We start from the raw sequence: 24,152 nt of genomic DNA, 5'->3' as shown, positions 1-24,152 counted from the left end.
TCCCCTTCTTCTATTGCCCTCCATCTTTCCCAGCATTAGGCTCTTCTCCAGGGAGTCCTTCCTTCTCATTAGGTGGCCAAAGTACTTGAGTTTCAACTTCAGGATCTGGCCTTCTAAAGAGCAGTCCAGGTTGGTGGATAGTAACACAATTAAGTATAGGATTGTAGCTGTTGCAACATCCATACTGACAACCCAGAGGCCTTGGGCACTTTTGACCTTTTGAATAGTTTCTGTCTCTCCTTCCTGCAGTAAAAATTGCTTTTGAAACTCTTGTTCTATCATATGGAATACTTCCAAGTTCTATTTCTTCTGCTGGGTGGATAAATTGGCTAAAATAGACCTTCCTACAAAAAGTGTAGACTTAGTAGCACCATCGCTCTGGATTGCAAAGTAAATCATTTAGCATTCTAGTCCCCACCCCACCTCAGGGATTATCTAATAGCCCAATTTCAGGTTCAAATATGCATGATATTAAGAGCCATCAGATTATACTGGCCATTAATCCTGGAAAGAAAGCTGTTATGTTTTAAGAACAATCGTTTTAATATCTCCCATTTCCTATCCTGCATCATAATTGTGGAAACGTTATTGCCATAAGCAGCCACACCTCAGTATATATGTCTTCATTTTATTTTCCTTCTTAGTAATCTGTTGCAAAATATATATATATCTCATGTACCAGTTCTTTAACTAGTAAGTTACCTTCTGAAAAATAACATGGAAATCCATAAAGATAGAAAGAATACTGCCATACTCCATAGACTCAATGCATAAAAGGGCCAAGTTAGAAGACCCCTGATCTATAGAGATAACTCTGCAACAAATTTATTTCTCTCAAATGCTGTTCTCTATCTGCCCTGCTAATGTTGAATATTGATTAAAAACGTTGCAGAGTTCCAAACAACGCTATTAGCATGTTGACTAGGACCTTTCCGTGGAAACTCTTTTATTAAATATATTTAGTGGCAATCGGTTTATTTGGGGGGTCCAGTTACAAATTGCTAGTGTTTTAAACTCCCTTCAAGCTTGAGGGCCAGTTAGCATCTCTGAACTTCCTGATCAACTTTGCAGATCCTTGAGATCACAACAGGAAGCCCATCAGATATTCGCCTTGCCTGCAAGACAATTTTTTTTTGCAGGTGGTTTCTGTCTAGTAGATTATCTTATTATCTTCTGCTTCTGTGCACTTGTTGCTTAAATATCTACCTGGCGTACATCCCAAGAATACTTATACTGAAAGTTGAAGATATTAATGAGTAAGTGGGCAAACCACTGCCCTAAAATTGGATCCAGGATCTAAGAATCTGTCGGGGAAAGGAGAATTTGGGTGAGCAATAATGACTGTGTATATTTTTACCGCTTCTAATAGACATAGAAGCCTCACGAAGAACAGAGCTGAAAAGTGATTTGAAAAGTTGAAAGAAATAAGAAACATAAAAATAGAATAGACATAGAAGCCTCACGAAGAACAGAGCTGAAAAGTGATTTGAAAAGTTGAAAGAAATAAGAAACATAAAAATAAGCCTTTGATTTTTTTTGGGGGGGGGGAAGGGTCCTTTGTTAGCTAGACTAAATCTGCATTCTAATTCTGCAAAGCAAACAGGTTTATTTCCAATTGTTTGTGGAACGGTCTTTTGGAAAAACAATGGGAATCCCAAATCTGACGGGCAGCTGTCAGGCTCCTGGTGAAGTCACGGCTGCTATGACAGTCCCTGTTTGTTATGGTGGGGGACTGGGAGACCCCCAGTATGAGTGGCTTTATTCTTCCCTCAAACATCAGCTGACGCAATCAAGCCTTCTTGCCACACATTGCCCCTCTTTCATTAGCCAGAGACAAAACACTGATTATAACCCTCTCCTTTGTTTGGATCAGTCACCTGCCAGGCTAGCTGTTTCCGATCCAGTGAAACTACAGCTACAAACAGGCCTGTGTTCCCCGAATCGATCTCTTTAGCAGAAGGAGGCTTTCGGTGTGAATTAATCATGTAATCCCTCCTTACGGGATGGATCTTTCCCTGTTCTTCCACTCCCGCTAAAGCCTAGGAAAAGATGTCCTGCCCTCAAGCTTTGCTGGTTATAATAACATACTTGCCTGTCCATCACACAACTCCCTTTCAGAGTCAACCCTTACTCAAAGTGCGGGAGAAAAGAGTGAAAAAAGAAAGAAAGAAAAATAAACAAAGGGAGGGAGATAAGAGAAAAAGAAAAGAAATGTGACTAGAATTTAATTTATACCATCATTTCCTGTTCTTCATATTTTCCCTCCCTTGCAAATTATCATGGCTTCCGCTACACTCATGCACTGTTTCTCCACAAGCTGCTTTTTGTTCTTTAAACTTCTCACCTCTCCCTTTTTCCAAGATCTTGGCAACTCCATTCCACCTCACCCTTTTTTAGTCCCTTCCTTTTCTTCTTGACCCATTCGTTCTTTCTTCCTTCGTATATTTGTTTTGCAATTCTATTCTCTCTCTCTGTGACCTCTCTCTACTTCGTTTGTATTCACAGTTGGATAAAAGTAGATCTGTGTTATAATGTATTGAGTAAAACTTATGGAACAGTTTGCAGAGATCTGTGCAGGGACCGTTAGCACAGGGCTTTTCAACCAGTGGTACGGGTACCACCTGTGGTACATTGGCACCTGGCAGGTGGTACGCGACCATCCTAGAAAAGTGGTAGCGGGTGAGGGGAATGAGCTGAACCGGTGGCAGCACCGCACAAGCCTGAGCCAGAGATGGCTGGAGCTGCAGGGCTGTCAGGGCTCAGCAGAAGCGCCAGGATCAGCGCCAGGCTCCAGCTGGAGCTCGGCGCTGATCCTGGCGCTTCTGCTGAGCCCAGAAGAAGCGCGGATCAGCTGGAATGTTGCAGCCTCTCCAGGGTCTTGTGATTTACATTCAGATGCTTGGCAACTGATTCATATTTATGACGGTCACAGCGTCCCAGGGTCATGTGAAGTGACCAAAACCTGCTGCAACCACCCAGCAGACGGGGGGAATAAAAACCAAACACCCCCCACTCCACCCCCACTGCCAATCCTCAACAAATGCTCACAACAATGAAAACCTCGGACAGGAGGAAGAGCGCCACCGGGTGGGCAGGCAGGTGTCTTGCTCAGCTGTGGCTTGGGGGGCAGTTTTTTCAGTGCCATTGTAACTTCGAACAGTCACTAAGCGAACTGTTGTAAGTCGAGGACTACCTGTACTTCATCACTTTTTTCCTTTTTTTTTTTTTTTGTTCATCATGTTTTTGACCCCTTGCTAGACGACTGGTGTAATCGGATGTTGCCATATCCTAAAAGTGGTACAATGGGTGAAAAGGTTGAAAAGCCCTGCGTTAGCAGACCACGGGGCCTGCTAGCCAGACTTGCTGTCTACAGGGATGATTAGTATGCATTTGAGCGGGAGAATACGTTGCATTCATTGGCTTGACACCGCCCAAAGCTGAATGTATAAATAGGGGCGGAGCCATCATTGTTAGTTCCCGTTCTGACTTTCCAATAAAGAAGTACTTGTTTAATACTACCGCCTCTTCAATGCAAAACCACGCAGGGAACAGAAGTGTGTAATCCGCTAAACTTCTCAATGCTTCTTCATTTGGGCACGGTGCAGGAAACTAAAAATGGGGAACTAGTTCAGTCTCATTTTTTTTCCCCCACCCCAAATTTTGACTTTCTGAACGAAGTTACCTGTCTCCGTTCGTCTGAGCAGTTTTTGCTTTGTTTAAGTTCTGTCGTCTTTAATTTTCCTTAGGTGCAAAGGGGCTTCTCACTATGGATTCACCAAGGAGAGAAAGAGAACTTTGCCAGCTGGATCTGCTGATTTGAATGCTGCTTTAACAGTGCCTGCCCTTGGATCTGAGTTCTCTGCTGCCGCCACAATTGCCTTAATGACAGATGAACCAGGGCTAATTAACCCTGCCTTCAATGCCAATTTTGAGGACAACTCACCAGGAACCAACCCCACCCGTCTTTATATAAGCCAGCAATCTAGAAGTAAGAACCCCAGCGGGGAAGCATCTCGGATACAGCAAGCCTGTTTCTAAATGGCCGCATTTCGCTTAAATCAGTAAGCCAGGAAACATTTTGCACTATTTATATGCAACACGGTGCATTATAAATGTGCAAAATGCAGCTATAAGCCAAAATAAAGAAACGAATTTAAAACTTTAAAAAAACCCAAGAGAGGGAAGTAATTATTCCATGAAGAAAAATGATTCGGGATCAAATCCTTATATCCATGTAATGAAAATGACTTCTGATTTAATTAGGTGGAGAATGTTTAAGTCTATAAATGCATTATATTATTTTATATATGAAACAGGATCCAGGAAAGGGGGGGGGGCGTTTGTGTGTGCTTTTAAGTCAATTCTGATTTCTAGCAACTTTCTGAAGCAAACCCTTATATAGAGAAGAGAATAAGAGAATTGGAAAAGATCTCGGAGATCTTTTTCTTGGCAAAATTGTCAGAAATGGTTAGCGTTTACAGATATCCTTGCTGAATGACCAGTCATTCCGTGATCATTCAGAATCACAGTGGCACTGAGCAAGGGGGATTTAACAATTGTTCCTTCTTAGTTGTGGCCATCACAGCTTACCCATGGTCAAGTAATCACGATCCAAGTACTGGGCAACTGGCTCACAATTACAATGGGTTGTGGTATCTTGTGGTCACATGACTGCCATTTGCACCCTTCCTTGACAGCTTCCGACAAACAAAGTCAATTGCTTGTTGGGGAAGGCAGCAAGAAGTCACAAATGGCAGTTACGTGACAACAGGGCGTGGCGACTGTAGGATTCATCTAAGGACGGCAACTGGGATGGCTGCAACGGCCACCGTAAGTCAATGCAGTCACTTGATGTTGCGTTTTAAGACCATCCCAATCGCCAGTGTGAAGGGAGGATTGTCTATACAATCCTTGGCTCTTTTATGACTGGTGGACTTCAACTCCCAGAATTCCTGAGCCAGCCATGCTGAGGGGAAAGGGAGAGGTTTCCAAGCTGAGCCATGCTGGCTCAGGAATTCTGGGAGTTGAAGTCCATGAGTCATAAAAGAGTCAAGGTTGCCTACACCAGGTCTCTACCTTCTTCCTAGAGCTGAGAGCAAGTAACTGGCTCAGATAAACTCAGCTGGCTTCATGCCTAAGATGGGAGTAGAACTCAGTCCCCTGATTTCTAGTCTGGTGCCTTAACAGGTAGTCCTTGACTTACAATAGTTCATTTAGTGACCGTTCAAAGTTACAACGGCCCTGAAAAAAGTGTCTTATGACCAGGGCTTTTTTTCTCATAGAACGCCCAGAATGGAGTTCCGGCACCTTTTTTGGATGGAACCTTGTAGGGTACGCAAGGCGGGTTGTATGACGTGTGTGAGTTCCGGCACTTTTTTTTTTTTTTTTTAGAAAAAAAGCACTGCTTATGACCATTTTTCACACTTACGACCGTTGCAGCATCCCCATGATCATTGTGATCAAAATTCAGACATTTGGCAATTGACTCATTTTTATGACGGTCACAGTGCCCTGGGATCATGCGATCCCCTTTTGTGACCATCTGACAAGCAAAGCCAGTGGGAAAGCCAGGTTCACTTAACAACCATGTTACTAACTTAACAACGGCAGTGATTCATTTAACAACTGTGGCAAGAAAGGTTCATAAAACGAGGCAAAACTCACTTAAGAAATGTCTCACTTAACAACGGAAATTTTGGGCTCAGTTATGGTCCTAGGCTGCACACCAAATGGACTCTAGCATTAAAACTACCTTTGAAACTTTGAAAGAATAGGTCTCCTCTTATCTTTCAGACATTACAAAGAAATTTGCATTTAATTGTACGATGCCCTCTTCTCTGTTTGCTCTACGCCTACGGTATATGCTTTCTATCTGACATCTAACAATATAAAATACATTCTTAATTTATTTAAGCCTAATCACGTACCACTACATCATTCTTTCCCATTTTCTACACAGCCTAAAGTTGGTTGATAGGCTTATATATATATACTATATATACTGTTCTTATATATATATATATACTGTATGAAGCAATATGGTGTGATGGTTTAAGAAGTTGGACAGGGTAAACTCAGATTCAATTCCCTCATCTGAGGGAATTCACTGAGTGATTTTGGGTTGGTTACACTTTCTCTTAGCCCTAATCATTTTCCAAGGCTGTTTTGAGAATAAAATAAAGGAAAACCCCTACAAACCTTTGAAGACATGGTGGGATTTAAATATAACAATATAAGAAATAGATAAATCACTTGGCAGCCTCTCCTTTTGTTAATAGTCCCCATGGGTCTTCAAAATCATGCTCTAAGAGGTCACACCCTCTTCCAAGTTGATTTGTTGCCTATACAAAAGACTGGACAAATTGAAAGTTCATTCCAAATGCCACTAACAGTTGAAGTTCACATTTTTTATTTGAATGTTGTTGTTTCTCTGAGCTAAGAACTGCCTTCCAAAATTTGGAGAAGTACAAAATGCAAACCAGATCTGCATTCTAACTTTCTTGAGGTGCACATCTGATCAGTTCCACTTTGAAATGCAGACTAAGCAGAATTCTTGAACATCCATAATACTCATATACAGTATATATTATTCAAAGAATTGTGTTGAAATTTGTGGAATTGTTATGAAGGATAAGGGGCTATTCTAGTGCATTTGGAGGAAGTATCATAACTTTCTTTCCAAGGACCTTTTCTTAATTTAATATATTTTAAATACACATTTGGTAACTTTGACTGTAGCATATATTCCCATCCTTCTATTATTGACGATGGTCAAAATAACATTCTACTATGTCATTGCAAGACATTACTTTTGGAAATTAGTGTGGAATGTATTTATTCATTCATTCATTCATTCATTTATTCATTCATTCATTTATTCATTCATCCATTCAGTTTCCTCCACACAGTTTTACATAGCATTCTCCTTCATTTTTATGACTATTATGAGAGAGAGGTACAATATCCTAAAAGACAGGTGTGGCTTGGCAACGCCCACTGAACAAGTGTGAACTTGAACCTACTTTTTGTCCAATTCTAATACTCAAGTGTTGGAATTCATTGTTGGAATGTATTTTTATGCAACAACTACAGTAGTATTTAGCCAGTAGATGGCAGTATTTACAAGTCTGGATCTATGGTATATATATACTCTATGTTCTTTTGTTCTGAGTAGAGTTTCCTGTTTCCTATTTACAGTAAAATAGTTGAGATGTAAAGCACATGGTGACTGTACTCTTTGTTTGCTCTGTGTGGTGCTTTATATAAACAGAATTTCTAACACCAAGCTACTACGTTTCACTGACTTTCCACTGGCTAACATATACTAAGACTCTTGTGCAATGATGGAATAAGGTTTAAGGTTTTCTTACTTCTAGGTTATCTTCATTTAGCAACCTTAGTTTAGAATAAGTAAGATTTTTCTACTATTCAGCCCAAGCCTGAATATTCTCCGTTTTCCTCTTCAGCCACAGCTTCACAGTTTGAGCGTTCTACTGTACGAAGCAGGTCTTTTAAAAAGATAAACAGAGCTCTCAATGTCCTTCGAAGGACAAAAAGTGGCAGTGCTGTGGCTAACCATGTTGAACGGGAACGAGAAAATGTTGAAAATCTGATTGCTTCACAGGCAGGTAATCGTTTTTTTCCAACTTATTTATTTAGATTATACTGTGTGATTTCTTTTTTAGTAAAATAACCAGCTGTACCCAGCCACGCGTTGCTGTGGCTCAGTCTGGTAAAAGCATGTGTTGCTTTTATGTCCAACAGATGGCACTGTTTTTCAAAAAAGCATGTTTTACCTGTCACAGGTGTGACATCTATATAATATAGGTATATAAAAACATGCGCGTATTTGAATGCAACGTTGTGTCAAAATTTCAAAGCAATTGGTGAAGAACTTTCAGAGATTTAAGATTTTGAACAAACGAACATTTACATTTTTATTTATATAGATAACGTCCCCCATGAATGAAGCTTAATGGCTGAAGACATATTGGATCCAGCTAGATAATTTTCTGCAACAGTGGTACAGACGTTGTTGCTCTTTCCTTTCACTATTTCTTTTACTTCCCGTGCTAGCCTGGAAACCTAGAACATTTAGCTAGGCTGCATCAACAGGGGGATGATGATGATGATGATGATGATGATGATGATGATGATGATGATGATGATGATGATGATGATGATGATGATGATGATGATGATGACGACGACGACGACTGTCTGTTTGGGAGTTCAGAATTCAAACAGACAAGCACCTGCAACATAACACCCTGGACTTAACAATTGTCGATAAGAAAGACAAAAAAGTCTGGATAGTGGACGTGGCAGTGGGCTGGAGACAGCAGAACAGACAAGAAAGAACTGGAGAAGATAACAAAATACAAAGACCTACAAATAGAAATAGAGAGACTGTGACAAAGGCAAGCAAGGGTAGTACCAATAGTAATGGGCGCCTTGGGTGCAATCCCAAAACAACTGGAGCACCACTTGAACACCATTGGCATTGACAAATTCGCTATTAGTCAATTGCAAAAGGCGACCTTACTAGGAACTGCTTCCATCCTGCGACGATATCTGTAATACCATCAAACATCCACATCTGCCTATCCCAGGTCCTTGGGAAGGACTCGATGGGTAGACAAAAATGCCAAATTCAGTCTGAACATTTGGCTGACTGTGCGATGATCAATAATAATAATAATAATAATAATAATAATAATAATAATAATAATAATAATAATTCTACATGCATGTTATGGACCATTGGGATGAAAGGACAGAAAAAATGGGCTTCAGACCAAAATGCGAATTCACATTATATCTATTGCCAGCTAAAGAAAATGCAAATGCTGTTTTCATTAGCACTGAGTTTCACTGATGGTTGTTAACAAATTTAGTACTCAACACTATATATTTCCAGGCAGTCACTGAAGACAGAGAGAGTGAAGGGAAGAGATAGAATATAGAATAATAGTGTTGGAAGGGACCTTGGAGGTCTTCTAGTCCAACCCCCTGCTCAGGCAGGAAACCCTATACCATTTCAGACAAATGGCTGTCCAGTCTCTTCTTAAAAACTTCCGGTGTTGGAGCATTCACAGCTTCTGGAGGCAGGTTGTTCCACTGGTTAATTGTTCTAACTGTCAGGAAGTTTCTCCTTAGTTCTAGGTTGCTTCTCTCCTTGATTAGTTTCCATCCATTGCTTCTTGTCCTGCCTTCAGGCGCTTTGGAGAATAGCTTGACTCCCTCTTCTTTGTAGCAACCCCTGAGATATTGGAACACTGCTATCATGTCCCCCCTCATCCTTCTCTTCATTTAACTAGTATCATTAAACTAGGATAGTATCACATGAAGTGATACAGTAGTTCTGCATTATACTGTACTGGTGAGACTACACCTGGAAGCCTGCATTCAGTTCTGGTCAGCACAGTACAAAAAATGCTGAGATCTTGAAAAGAGTGCAGAGAAGAACAACAAAGATGATTAGGGGCCTGGAGGTTAAATTGTACAATGAATGATTGAGGGAACTAGGAATGTCTAGTCTAACAAAAAGGAAGACTAGGGGTGATATGATAGCAATCTTCCAGTATTTGAGGGGCTATCACAGAGAACGAGTCACCTTATTCTCCAAAGCACCTGAGGACAGGACAAGAAGCAACGGATGGAAACTAACCAAGGAGAAAAGCAACCTAGAACCAAGGAGAAATTTCCTGACAGTGAGAACAATTAACCAGTGGAACGACTTGCCTCTGGAAGTTGTTGGGTGCTGCATCATTGGAAGCTTTTAAGAAGAGACTGGACAACCATTTGTTTGAAATGATATAGGGTGTCCTGGTTTGGGGGGGAAGGATTTGGACTGGAGGACCTCCAGATTTGTTCCAACTCTATTATTCTGTTCTGTTATTCTTTCTATGATTACATGTATCCATCGCATCAAGCCCAAAGAAAGTCTGGAATGGTATAAGACAAGGGTAGGCAACCTGGGCTCTTTTATGACTCGTGGACTTCAACTCCCAGAATTCCTGAGTCAGCATAGCTGACTCAGGAATTCTGGGAGTTGAAGTACACGAGTCATAAAAGAGCCCAGGTTGTCTACCCCTGGTATAGGATCTCCTGCCCTGGGCAGGGAGCTGGACTAGAAGATCTCCAAGGTCCCTTCCAAACTTATTATTCTATATTCTATGTTCCATCTTTTTGATCATCCAAAATCAGCTAAGGCTTTCCACCTTATTGTGGCCTTTCTTTGAAAATTAAATGCTAAGTTCCTCGCTTAGTTTTAATTTCTTCAAAGCAATTTTGTAATTAATAGGAATTTTACAAAAAAAAGTAAAAGAAAACCATTCGCTGAAAAAATTCAGAAATAATTTTCCTACGTGCACTGAACAAATATGAATTTATGCCCACACTCAATCTTTAATTGCGTGTGTGCAAAGCAGGGTGTGCAGTCTTGATTTACAGCCCAAGGTCTATCAGAACTAATACTGAGTTTATGGGCAACTTGCACATATGCTAAGAAATTGGGCGAACAAGCTGGACCACAAAGAGATTCAAAGTGATTCAAAGGATCCACACATTTTGAACGTTCAGCTCCTCAAATGAATGATACATGTTGCCCATCTGCTCTGAAGAATCAATGGCAGATCAAAACTGAGCCTCATTATAGCTCTGCTGTTTGCACAATTGATGGTTTTACACAGAGAACTCCTGTTGAGCTAGACTTTAAAGAGAATAATACTTCAGTAGGGTCCAAATGCCTTTTGGCTGTCAGCTGTTATCATCTACTTTTTGGAGGCCTCTGCATCCATTATGATTGGTATTCATTTAATCTTGTCAAGGTTCAGGAGTAGGCTGTTTCTAAAATTATACTTCCTATTTCATGTTTTCACGGAGGTCAGCTGCAGTTCAAATGTTTAACTGCAAGTATTAATTTAACTTTCCTTTTGGTAGCTGTTGACCTTGTTCCAATTTATGTGTAGGCATACGTTATCTGACACTATACACTACGCATGTATGCCAAGAGTAAAAATCCAGATTCATCCTTTTTATCGAGGTCTGGGTAGAAAGGCAAAACCACCAAGGAACAAAGCAGTCCAAAATTTCTAAGCCTAAGAAGTCCCCATGTCAAACCAGCTACACTAAAGACTATTGTTTGTTTATAAAGGTAGTCCTGTTCAGTTGCCATCTATTCATATTGAGTGCAGTTGGAAACAAGCAAAGTAGACATACACCATTCAATGGTGAAAAAAGTAAAGTTCTACATTTAGGCAAGAAAAAACAAAAGAACAGGTACAGTATAGGTGCTACCTTGCTCAATAGTAGCAACTGCGAAAGGGATCTCGGAGTCCTAGTGGACAATCACTTAGATATAAGCCAGCCGTGTGCTGCAGCTGCCAAAAAAGCCAACATATAATGTTAGGTTGCATTAACAGAGGGATAGAATCAAGATCCAGTGAAGTGTTAATACCACTTTATAATGGCTTGATAAGGCCACACTTGGAATACTGCATCCAGTTTTGGTCACCACGATGTAAAAAAAATGTTGAGATTCTAGAAAGAGCGCAGAGAAGAGCAACAAAGATGATTAGAGGTCTGGAGGCTAAAATATATAAGGAACGGTTGCTGGAATTGGGTATGCCTAGTTTAATGAAGAGAAGGATGAGGGGGGACATGATAGCAGTGTTCCAATATCTCAGGGACTGCCACAAAGAAGAGGGAGTCAAGCTATTCTCTAAAACGCCTGAAGGCAAGACAAGAAGCAATGGATGGAAACTAATCAAGGAGAGAAGCAACCTAGAACTAAGGAGAAACTTCCTGACAGTTAGAACAATTAACCAGTGGAACAACCTGCCTCCAGAAGCAGTGAATGCTCCAACACTGGAAGTTTTTAAGAAGAGACTGGAGGTATAGGGTTTCCTGCCTGAGCAGGGGGTGGACAAGATGACCTCCAAGGTCCCTTCCAACATTATTATTATTATTGCCAGCACAGATAGCAGTTGATATCTTTAGGACAGGGGTAGGCAACCTTGGCTCTTTTATGACTCGTGGACTTCAACTCCCAGAATTCCTGAGCCAGCCATGCTGAGGAGAAGGGGAGAGGTTTCCAAGCTGAGCCATGGCTGGCTCAGGAATTCTGGGAGTTGAAGTCCACGAGTCATAAAAGAGCCAAGGCTGCCTACCCCTGCTTTAGGCAAACATAGTAATAAAAATTTCTTGCAGCAATAAATGTATGATGGAAAATATCAATGCCATGATTAATTTAGTACAATCTCATATGTGAGGGCATATTTTACACTTTGGCTAGTTTTTTCCTCATTGCCCACCCTTCATAATACCTCAGGTTCAAGAAAAATCAGGAAAAAGCAATCCTGATCTATAAGCAAGACGGCAAATCCACTCTTCTAACTTTGTAGTAATCTGTCTTCAAGTAAGGATTTGAAGCGATGGTGGGGGGTACAAAAATCTAAGTAAAATATTACTTAGAATTTTTCAAGGTGCTGGTAGATTTCAAAAGATTTGTATTGGCGAAATATAATTAAGAAAAAAAAAAGAAAATTCAAAACTACATTTGAAAAAAAAAGTTCTGCTACTCTCATGAATTTCATGACTAGGACAGCCAGTTTGGTTTAACGATAAAAGCACCAGGCTACAAAGCAGGAGATTGTGAGTTCAAGTCCTGCCTTAGCCATGAAAGCTGGCTAAGTGACTTTAGGCCAGTCTCTCTCTCTCTCTCTCTCTCTCTCTCTCTCTCTCTCAGCCCAACCCACCTCACAGGGTTGTCGTTATGGAGAAAATAGGAGAAGGAAGGTGTGTTGGATATGTTCACCACCTCCAGTGATTTGTTAAAAATAATAAGGGTGGGATACAAATAGAATAAACAATTGCATAGAGATGCTGTGTTTGTGTGAATCAGAAGTAATTTTTCCCGAATCGTGTTTGTAAAAACCCTGGCATTTTCTTGGCATTGTTGACAGACTCAGCCATCTCACATCCCTACTGAAAAAAAATATGAACATTTGCAGAAAAGGTATCAAGTAAGATTAGAAACAGCAAAGGAGAAAAACTATATCTAAGGTGGCATTTGCAGTTGATCCCCACGTAAACAGTGGAAGTTTAAGGAGGCGATGGAAAATATGCAACAGCCAGGAGGATCTTTCCTTTGCTGGAAAAAGCAGTAATGATAATGATGATAAAGTTGGAAGGGACCTTGGAGGTCATCTAGTCCAACCCCCTGCTCAGGCAGGAAACCCTATACCATTTCAGACAAATGGCTGTCCAGTTTCTTCTTAAAAACTTCCAGTGTTGGAGCATTCACCGCTTCTGGAGGCAGGTTGTTCCACTGGTTAATTGTTCTCACTGTCAGGAAGTTTCTCCTTAGTTCTAGATTGCTTCTCTCCTTGATGAGTTTCCACCCGTTGCTTCTTGTCCTGCCTTCAGGCGCTTTGGAGAATAGCTTGACTCCCTCTTCTTTGTGGCAGCCCCTGAGATATTGGAAGACTGCTATCATGTCCCCCCTCGTCCTTCTCGTCTACCAGATTCAGGTAGATAAGGATGCTATGAATAGAATCGTGGGCTTAAGACTGACTCTGGCACTGATTAGGAAACCCTTGTTGGTCACGATAGCGTCGTTTCATAGCCAAATGTCAGAATGGTTGCACTGAAATTAATGAGTCGTTTTGAATTTGATCATCAAAAGCGTTATTCGTGTAAGAACTGAATCATACATGCAACATCTTGAAGCTCCCACCACGATCTCCATTTTCATCAGATGCATTACTAATGCTTTTCCTACCCTGAGTAGTGAAAACTAGGGAGAATTATTTATTTTATGTAATGTATGACGTGTTTACTGTATAGCAGAGGTCCCCAACCTTTTGGGCACCAGGGACCGGTTCCGTGGCGAAAGGTTTTTCCACGGACCGGAGAGTGCGGGGTTTTGTGTGCTGCCTGCATCCCACAGATGGGGCTTTGCTTGTTTGTGCGGACCGGTTGCTGGCATGCTGCAGCCCGGTACTGGTCCATGGGCTGGGGGTTGGGGACCCCTGCTGTATAGTGTTTCATTTTTCTATCGGTTTTTGCGTATTTCTATTTTTTTCTCCTTTTTCTTCTTTTTACTATAGTAAATCGATACAAAAATAAATATTAAAGCAATCACTTTGGAATATAGTTCTGCTGTGCTCCATTGTTTGAACACGAAATTGCTCTTTGTCCTAGTACAAGTAGTCCTCGGCTTACAGCCATTCATTTAGTGACTGTTTGGAGTTACAACAGCACTGAAAAAAGTGACTTACGACCGTTTTTCACACTTATGACCGTATCCCCATGGTCACATGATCAAAATTCAGAAACACGGCAAACTGACTCACATTTATGACGGTTGCAGTGTCCCAGGGTCACGTGATCCCCTTCTGCATCCTTCTGAAAAGCAAAATCAATGGGCAGATTTGCTTAAGAACTCCTTAACTTACTAACTTAATAACTACGATGGGTCACTTAGCAACTGCGGCAAGAGAGGTCGCTAAATGGAGCAAACTGACTTAACAACTGTCTCGCTTAGCAAACAGAAATTTTAGCCTCGATTGTGGTCATACGTTGACCTGTGCACCTTTTAGTAAGTACCAGATCTCTCGAGATCTAACTCTAAACAACTGTGGAAGTAAAGTGGAATAATGAACAAATACTAGAATAGTGCTGTGTCAGTAGTATGTGACTAACCTAATGCGCATTACGCATGGATACAATGTATGTAGCAAAGCCTCCATTGTATACCCGTGAGAAACGAACCTAATGTATTACAATGTGCATTTCAATGTGTATTCCTTTGTTCCTGAGAAAAGGAAAGTATAAAACTGAAGTCTGAACCCGCCCTCAGGGTTCAGAATTGCTTGTCGCTATTGCTTCTGAACCTGCGCAATAAACCTCTCTGCTAAAACCCTCTGGAATTCGTAAGAGTCCTTTCGTTTTCCACAAGAGAAGCGTATCATGTTTTGTGTTCTTGCGTTAAAAAAGAACAAAAGGCATTCATTTCAAACCCAACCCTTTTCTGCATTTGTTTCAGCCTTTCCAAGGCTATATCATCTCATTCCAGACGGGGAAGTTACCAGTATTAAGATCAACCGCCGCCATCCCCATGAAGGCCTGGCCATCAGAGTAGTGGGTGGCAGCGAAACGCCTTTGATTCACATAATCATCCAACACATCTATCGAGACGGCATCATTTTCAAAGATGGAAGGCTACTGCCAGGAGATATGATCCTGAAGGTAAACGTTCAAGGAAGCGGGCGGGGAATAAAGAGGCTGGAAGAATTGTAGGCCCAGCTTTCAAGAAGGGCTTCCAGTCTGAGGTCTGGCTTGGAAAACAAACACACAAAGGTTGGGGGCCTCTGACGTAGACCACTTTGCAGTAATCCAATCTGGAGGGAACCGAGGCAGGAGTGACAATAAGCAATTCCTGTTTCAAAAATCAAGGGAGGCAGTAGACAAGTAATCCTTGACTTACAACAGTTCATTAACTGACCGTTCCCAGTTACAACAGCACTGAAAAAAAGTGACTTATGACCATTTTTCCACAGTTACGACCTTTGCAGCATCCCCCACGATCATGTGATCAAAATTCAGACGCTTGGCAACGGGTTCATACTTATGACCGTTGACGTGTCCCAAGGTCACCTGATCCCCTTTTGCAATCTTCTGACGAGCAAAGTCAATGGGGGGAGCCAGATTCACTTCACAACCAGGTTACTGACTTATCAACCGCTGTGATTCACTTAACCACTGTGTCAGGGAAAGTTGTAAAATGGGGGTAAAACTCAATTAAGAAATGTCTCACAACAGAAACTTTGGGCTCAATTGTGGCTGTAAGTCAAGGACTACCTGTATAGAAGAATAAACCCATTCTCTGGCACTGCAGCATGAATACATTTCTTTAGGATTAGGGCAGGGGTGTCAAACTCAATTTCATTGAGGGCCGCATCAGCATTGCGGTTGTCCTCGGGGGCCTGGGTAGGTGTGGACAGGGTGGGCGTGGCCTACTGGGTGGGCATGGCTGGAGTGGGTGTGGCCTACTGGGTAGGCATGGCCAGCTCTACATCGTTCGCGTCAAGGGTGCCTGTGGGGGCCTGGCAGGAGTGGGACAGATCTGAGGGTCTCTGGCAGAAGGAGGTGGGACCAGGGCAAGTGCCAAGGCATGGTCCACTGGAAGAGCCTGCCAAAACCCCTCCCCCGGAGCCCATCAAGCCAGATATATGAAGTAAGCGAGGGCCATTTGCTGGCCACTTCCAGGCGATGGTGCATTTCTTCATTCCTCACAAAGGGTGACACCTCCCCAGCATGCACCCAGGGGACGGGGCCAATGCGGCAGGGGCTGGTTCCTCGCTGTTTCCAGACGGCCTTGTGGAGCTAAGACTGAATGCATTTCAACATAGATGGCCACCACAAAATTGTACATTGGTTCCCGGCCGGCTTGGGCCGGGGCCAAGGCAGCGGTGGCCATCCCCTCACTATTTCCAGGATAGCTTCGCGGGCCACATGAAACCACGTCGCGGGCTGCATCCGGCCCCCGGGCCTTGTGTTTGACATGTCTGGATTAGGGGACTTAGAAATACTCCATCTACCTCTATCTCCAACATTATTGCTGAAACTTCTTTACAACTTTTTTTTTTGTTTTATTGCCGAGTAGAATAACTGTAGTTGTTGGGAGAAAGTTATCTCTGACCGAACCTTCTCAGAGAGTTAATTGCTATACCGTGAAACTGTATCGCTAGATCTTTTATTTATTTTTCTTAATAGCGTTGGAAGCACACTCAGAGGTAGGGGGAAATATCCTAGCAAAATATACAAAAACAGCTTAAACAAATCATGGGTATGAAATATTTTGGTTGGGAGACATTTCAACGGTATGTGACTTCCCGAACATTTAAACCCAAGACCTTCTGCAAGGTAACTCCCACTCACTCAAGTATCAGTTGGATTAGAAGTCCTGTCTGGAAAAAGATTCTTTCTATGCTGAAAGCAATACATGAAACCGTTCTCTTAGCTTGTGATAAAATAAGACCTAAAATAAAAGATCAAGATGCCAGCTTAGATGCACAAAGCCAAATTTTGACCACAACCAAAGAACCAACAATGCAGAAGATAACAGAAGCAGGACAACCAAATATTAAGGCAGAGGGCTCAGTTGACCAACAAATACAGTTGATGGAAAATCCAGAAAAGGAAGTGACAACGTTGAAAATGGAAATGACTTTTTATATAAATCAGAAGAAATTTGAGAAAGGAGTCCTGTCTAGAAACCAAGAGAAGAGCTCAGAGTGCCTTTTATTTAAATTTAGAAGACTGGTAAGCAGTTCCCATTGTAATCCAAATAACGTTGAGCGATTACATATGGATAGATATGGATTCTAGAGAAGAAATTGGACAGAAAACTGTTCCTGCAGACTGGCAGAGTAGGATAAGCGAGGAGCTGCTGGACTAGTCTAAGGAAAATTAAAAAAAAAATCATTTTTGTTACCGAGTTGTCAAAGTCTGGAATATATTACCTGATTCACTTGTCTCGGTAACTTTCACAGTTTTAATTCTAACTTAACCTCTGTGGACCTCACCCCATATTTAGGAGGTCCCTAAGGAAGCGTGCATACGGGCACTACGGTGCCTATCCCTGTCCCTTTTTAATTTTTAATTTTTCTCCTTCGAGTTTGTAATTTTCCGTTGATGAGTAAACAAATAAAATAATAGCCATCGTAATCAGCAAGACAGGAAGAAAGTTGTGAGGGATGGGTGTTTAAGAGAAGGTGCGTTGTATGAGGCAGACCTGACCTGTGATGGAAGTTGTCACTGCAATAAGAAATCATCTAAGAGGGGTCTTCAAACTTGGCCCTTTTATGACTTGTGGACTTCAACTCCCAGAATTCCTCAGCTAGGCACGCGTGCCTGGCTGAGAAATTCTGGGAGCTGAAGTCCACAAGTCATAAAAGGGCCAAGTTTGAAGACCCCTGATCTAAGTATTCAACATGGTTGGATGTAGTTTCGCCTCAGTTAGATATGGCTGACCTACTGTTCTGTCTTCCAGGTCAATGGCATAGATATCAGAAGTGTGCCTCACAGCTACGCCTTGCTCGTCCTGAGACAACCATGTCAAGTTCTCCGTCTCACTGTGCTCAGAGAGCAAAGGTACCATTGTGGGAATTCTGGACTTTTCCCTGACGTTCCCTGCCACAGGGATGAGAATTTGCACGTTACTCTGAACAAAAACAACCCAGACCAACAGCTGGGCATCAAGTTGATCCGTAAGGCCAACGAAGATGGCGTTTTCGTGTTCAACCTGCTGGAAGGAGGCCTTGCTGCCCGTGACAGGGAACTTCAAGAGAACGATAAGGTTTTAGCCATTAACGGACATGACTTACAGCACGGAAGTCCAGAAACCGCAGCTCAGTTGATACAGGTAGGTCTGAAAGAGCTTCCTCAGAACAGATCTGAGAAATGGTATTAACGTTTGTCTGAGGCAAAGAGAAAAGGGGAAAATCCACCGTATTTTTATTGTTGCCATAACTTTATATTTATATATCCAGACAGCATTTTTTTCTTAAATCGGTTTAAAATGAGCACTGTCATTTTGTGAATGTGTTTTTCTCTGTAAACTGGAAATTCGGTTATGCAGCCAGTTAACTAGGGGGGCTTCTCTCTGTATCTCAATATGCAGGCTAGCAAGAGGCAGGTTCACTTCAGCATTTCCAGGCAAACCAGGCGACAGACCCCGGATATTTTACAGGAAACTGGCTGGGATTGCCACGGTAGCCATCTACCCTTCCTTGTTGACAAGGTGAGGCCTGCCCTCCTCCTCCTCCTCCTCCTCCCCCTCCTGATTTATATCATGAAAGAGCCCTGGTGAGGGCTGACTAATATATTAATGTCCCTTAGTATCACCTCTGGATAGCATTGTCCAAAACAGGGCTTTTCAACCAGTGGTACGGGTACCACCTGTGGTACATTGGCACCTGGCAGGCGGTACGCGACCATCCTAGAAAAGTAGCAGGGGAGGGGAATGAGCTGAACCAGTGGCAGCACCGCACAAGCCTGAGCGAGAGATGGCTGGAGCTGCAGGGCTGTCAGGGCTCAGTGGAATCACCAGGATCAGCGCCAGACTCCACCTGGAGCTCGGCACTGATCCTGGTGCTTCCGCTGAGCCCAGAAGAAGCGCCGATTAGCTGGAATGTTGCAGCATCTCCAGGGTCTTGTGATTTACATTCAGATGCTTGGCAACTGATTCATATTTATGACGATCACAGTGTCCCAGGGTCATGTGAAGTGACCAAAACTTGCTGCAACCACCCAGCAGACGGGGGGAATAAAAACCAAACACCCCTCACCCCACCCCCACTGCCAATCCTCAACAGAAATGCTCACAGCAATAAAAACCTCAGACAGGAGGAAGAGCGCCGCCGGGTGGGCAGGCAGGTGTCTTGATCGGCTGTGGCTTGGGAGGCACTTTTTTCAGTGCTATTGTAACTTCGCACAGTCACTAAGCAAACTGTTGTAAGTCGAGGACTACCTGTACTTTATTACTTTTTTCTTTCTTTTTTTTTGGTCATCAAGTTTTTGACACCTTGCTAGGCGACTGGTGGTACTCGGATATTGCCATATCCTAAAAGTGGTACAATGGGTGAAAAGGTTGAAGACCCCTGGTCCAAAAGAACGCCTTTTAGATTTGCCGTTGTGTATATACTTTGAGGAAGCACTGCCGATTTCTGAATGAGGAGAAAGCAGAGTTGGAGAAAAGGGGAAATCATAGCAAATTGTTCTGTACGTGTGGGCATCCTGTAGGGCTCTGTGCCGTCCAACAAATCAAAATCCACGTTAATGATTTTAAAAGTAAGACGCTAACCTGCTTTTCCTTCATATGGAACCAAATAGGGAAGGCTTCATAGTGGCTTTAGAAATTCCTGCAATCTGGCAGAAGATGAACAGAACTATAACCCTAAATCTTAATGTAAGGTTAATGATAATCAAGAGAGGGATGTTGGAGAGTTCAGTTCCCCCCCCCCCATTTTTATAGCATCTAAAGCAGACATGTCAAACTCACGACGTCACGTGACGTCGCGCGACGTATCGGGACTGTTTTGCCATTGCTGACAATGGGGTGGGCGCGGCTTCCACGTGATGCGTCCGGCCCACGGGCCGGCAGTTTGACATCCCTGATAAAGGATGCCCTCTATCAACAGGAAGCGTGAAAGGCTCAAATTCTTTAATATCCCTGTTAACACTCCCTTTTGAGGGTTCTAAATTATAATTCCCATTAAAAGACAACATAGTTGGATCTTATACTACAGTTCCCAGTGCTAAATTCATTCTGGTATCTTAAGTGTGACCAAATAAGGATGAGGTTGCATTAGTAACCCAACTTATACAGGGGTTCTTTGGTCTCTTCCCACTTTTCCTTTCAACAACAGAACATTGACACCTGCTGTTATCTTTTCTTAACATCAAATCGCTTTAAAAAAAGATGTGGCATTACATCTCTTTGACAACCTTTAACTCTAATTTTTAGAGTTAGATTCTCTTAGATTCTCTCTCTCTCTCTCCATCCATCCATCCATCCATCCATCCATCTTGCTGATGGTTCAGTATTTCCAGAACCTGTTAATAGCTTAAAAACATGATGTCGTGGTTCCGACAGATGATACTCTTCAAAGAACTTCGAGGCATTGTTTACCTTAAAGAATCTTTATTCAAGTAGCATGGCATCGGCACGTACCTGGTCGAAGCCAGAATCTGAATTCCCCTCCCCTAAACACATAGTATCAAAGCACAATTCCTTCCTCCAATTAACAGTCATAAATCACATTCTCCAATTAGTTTGAAATGCAAACCTTCCCTCCAGTTTTCTAACCCGCCATTTCTTATCATCTCTTATTTCAAACAACCTTGAAGAATACTCTACTGTGATGTTGTTATGTCTAACTAATCCCCATACACATTCTTCCCCCTCCCCCCCCCAGCACCATCTAATTCTAACTCTAAAAGTAACACACAGGTTAAAGAGAAAATGGCTGTATCTTCATATATTGTCAAAGCAAGAACATCTGATGTTAGCAGCGTTGACACATAAAGCCCAATCCACATATTAAAAAGCTGCAGAAAATGTCATCAACCCAAGATTTTAAATAATCAGTATATCAGAGGCCTGGACAAATAAAATGATCTTTGCTGATGCCGCAATGACATCAGGCATCAACTATTTTTAGTGCTTTATTTCAAACTGCACTCTGCTTGGGACAGAGACACAATAGGATATTGTACCGTGACAGGTTGATGTATCTATTTTCTACCTTCCTACAGGAAGTAGCACTGCAGGGGCCAAGATGAAAAAAATTAAGATGGTAGCCATACTCATATAACCAAAGCCCACTGCATTTGTGTGTTTGTTTCTGTGCCTGTCTGAGTGTGTTGCATGAAATGGGGGCAGAGTTTCGATCACACAGCCATGGGTGCCATATTGACTTTTCTGATTGTCTCACCACACCTGTGCCAACCAGTCTGCTTCTTTCTTTAAAAAAAACAGAATACTTTAAAGACAATATACAGTATAAACAAATACAAGGCAGAATACAGACAAATAAACCAGAGGTTGAAACATGTCATAGAACAGGGGTCTTCAAACTTGGCCCTTTTATGACTTGTGGACTTCAACTCCCAGAATACTTCAGCCAGCGTGCCTGGCTGAGGAATTCTGGGAGTTGAAGTCCACAAGTTGTAAAAGGGCCAGGTTTGAAGACCTCTGTCATAGAGGTTTTAGCTTTTTGGCATGTCTTTAAAATATGTGTTAGAAACATTTCTAGATTTGTCAGAACAGGGTACATGGCCCCAGATGGGATGAAAGACACTGTTTACTTTGTTATTACTGATTTTATAAATATGTCATTGGCTATTTTAGTATTCTTGTTAGTAAAGGATTATGGCTTCCTGTGTCTCTTTGCTGCCACTTAGTGGTCACATGGATATTTACAAATCTAGAAATTTTGTATACAGATCATGCCTAAAAACATTATAAATAAAAGTATTAGACAACTGCTAAACAAATTGATGAATGAAGCTGAAGAAGGCTTCTAAAGTTGCCTCAGAATTTTTACACAACTCTCTGCTATCTAGTGCATATCTTCTGATTCCTGCTGGAATCATTTAAGTCAGGGGTCTTCAAACTTGGCCCTTTTATGACTTGTGGACTTCAACTCCCAGAATTCCTCAGCCAGGCACTGTGCCCTGGCTGAGGAATTCTGGAAGTTGAAGTCCACAAGTCATAAAAGGGCCAAGTTTGAAGACCCCTGATTTAAGTGATTCTCTTATTTTCTTTACACTATTGCAAGGGCAAAATCTCTGTGCTGTCCTTTTAAAATTGCTTGAGTGTGAGTGTGAGTTTTTTTTGATGAGGCTTATTTCATTGTTGTTATGTAATAGATGTTATCCCAATTTTATAGAGTTTTGGAGGGACTTTAGTGTCCAAATCAAATTGCCGTACTATATACTTAGGCATTGGTCTGATGGATTTGACACCTGTGTGACAGAGGCATAAAGAAATTGATTGCAGAATCTTCCAGGTTATTACATAGGCCATTATCATGCTTAAATATTTCCGCTTTGTAAGATAATTGGATTTAAATGTCCTCATTCCCCCCCCCCTTTTCTTACTTTGAGAGCCAACTCTCTGATTAGAAAATTCTAGAACACAGATGTAAATGTGGGACCAATATTGCTTTCAGGTTTCTAATATCCAGTGCCAAGAATAAGCTTCAGCCTTCAACATCATTTGTTATTATAAAGTGGTTCAGCCGTCCCTTTTGGCGATGAAAACCCATGACATCCTGCCTCTGTGAGCAAAGAGCCTGGCTCTGAAGCCAGTGACAATTGTAAACATTGACTTGTCCAGCGCCAAAGATCAGAGAAGCTGTGAGGCACTTGAGTGATTGTATTTCCAGATTTCATTAACTCCCATTTGGGCTGAATTGCGCAATGTCCTAAAGCAATCAGACCTTCCTACAACGTGCATGAGACAGGATGCCAACTGAAGGGAATCTTAAAAATCATCTGATATTTGTGTCATCAGGTGTTCTTCCCAAGAAATTCTCACTCTGTTTGACACCCTTATTTCCTGTGAGTAAAGTGTGCAGAAATCAGGATTCAAATGTGATCTAACGGTTACTTGGCCATGCATTTAGCATGTCAGGAGCACCTCAAAGCAGCTGTATCTTTTTGTGAGCATGGGTGGCTGCCCTCCACAGCTGGCACATGTTCTCAGGAAAAGAAAGCTGTCAAACCTTCAAAACTACTCTGGCTACAGCCATCTTTCTTCATTTTTTGGTTGCCACAGCAATGGAAAGGGAAGATGCATTCTTTTAGTTTAGTCATAACAATAACTTTCTTGTGGGAACCAAGGTCAAGTTACCTTAATGTTTGGCGGGCTGGAGCTACTATTAGAGAGCCCGCCAACGGTGTTAATTGGGGATTGTGAGTTATGACACATTTAGGGGTGGGGAGTTTAACTTCTACTTTGTAACCTTGGGGGGGGGGACTTTCAGTCTTGGTTTCACCTTTGTTCGTGCTGATCTTATGTAGCCATTAAAATTGTTCTTTGAGGAAGCAATTGCCTCAGAGTTCTTATTTCTACTGGTCTCATCTATTGGAACCATGACAATGGATTTAAGATATGACTCTGCCCCCTTGTAATCACACATTGCCCTTTAAATCCAAAATGCTATACAACAGCAATTGCAATAGCAACTTATGTACCGCTTCACAGTGCTTTACAGCACTCTCTGAGCAGTTTATAAATGTCAGCCTATTACCCCCAACAATCTGGCCCTCATTTTACTGACCTTGGAAGGATGGAAGGCTCAGTCAACCTTGAGCCGGTGAGGATCGAACTCTTAGCTGTGGGCAGAGTTAACCTGCAATACTGCATTCTAACCATTGGGGCACCATGGTTCTGGGGTTCAGTTTAAACTGCCCTTTTTGTATGCCAATATTTTTAATGTATGGGGTCATGAGTAATGGAGTGGTATGTTTACGGAATGTCATTAGGATTAATTGTCTAATGGCAAGCGATACCTATCAATAAAGAGGCATAGATTGCCTCATGAAGTGAGGGTCCAAAGAGAGGCTGGATAGTC

At 42.0% G+C, this 24,152-nt stretch overlaps 1 protein-coding gene across 1 annotated transcript in view; it reads left to right on the top strand.

Annotated features, from left to right (window-relative positions):
• The window catches only part of LOC107297182 (E3 ubiquitin-protein ligase LNX-like), a gene marked incomplete at its 3' end in the record, with an annotated part of 90,595 nt that overhangs the window by 62,499 nt on the left and 3,944 nt on the right, over positions 1 to 24,152 (top strand). The window contains exons 3-8 of the mRNA XM_029286244.1: positions 3,747 to 3,988; positions 7,467 to 7,628; positions 15,053 to 15,255; positions 18,062 to 18,433; positions 18,692 to 18,802; positions 18,994 to 19,017. Coding sequence (XP_029142077.1) covers positions 3,747 to 3,988; positions 7,467 to 7,628; positions 15,053 to 15,255; positions 18,062 to 18,433; positions 18,692 to 18,802; positions 18,994 to 19,017 — 1,114 coding nt within the window. The remainder of the gene's footprint in view (positions 1 to 3,746; positions 3,989 to 7,466; positions 7,629 to 15,052; positions 15,256 to 18,061; positions 18,434 to 18,691; positions 18,803 to 18,993; positions 19,018 to 24,152) is intronic.

Source organism: Protobothrops mucrosquamatus, unplaced genomic scaffold (genome assembly GCF_001527695.2).
Source record: "Protobothrops mucrosquamatus isolate PMUCROS unplaced genomic scaffold, P.Mucros_1.0 scaffold3169, whole genome shotgun sequence".
NCBI lineage: Eukaryota > Metazoa > Chordata > Lepidosauria > Squamata > Viperidae > Protobothrops > Protobothrops mucrosquamatus.
This window is presented reverse-complemented; position numbering and strand designations above follow the sequence as displayed.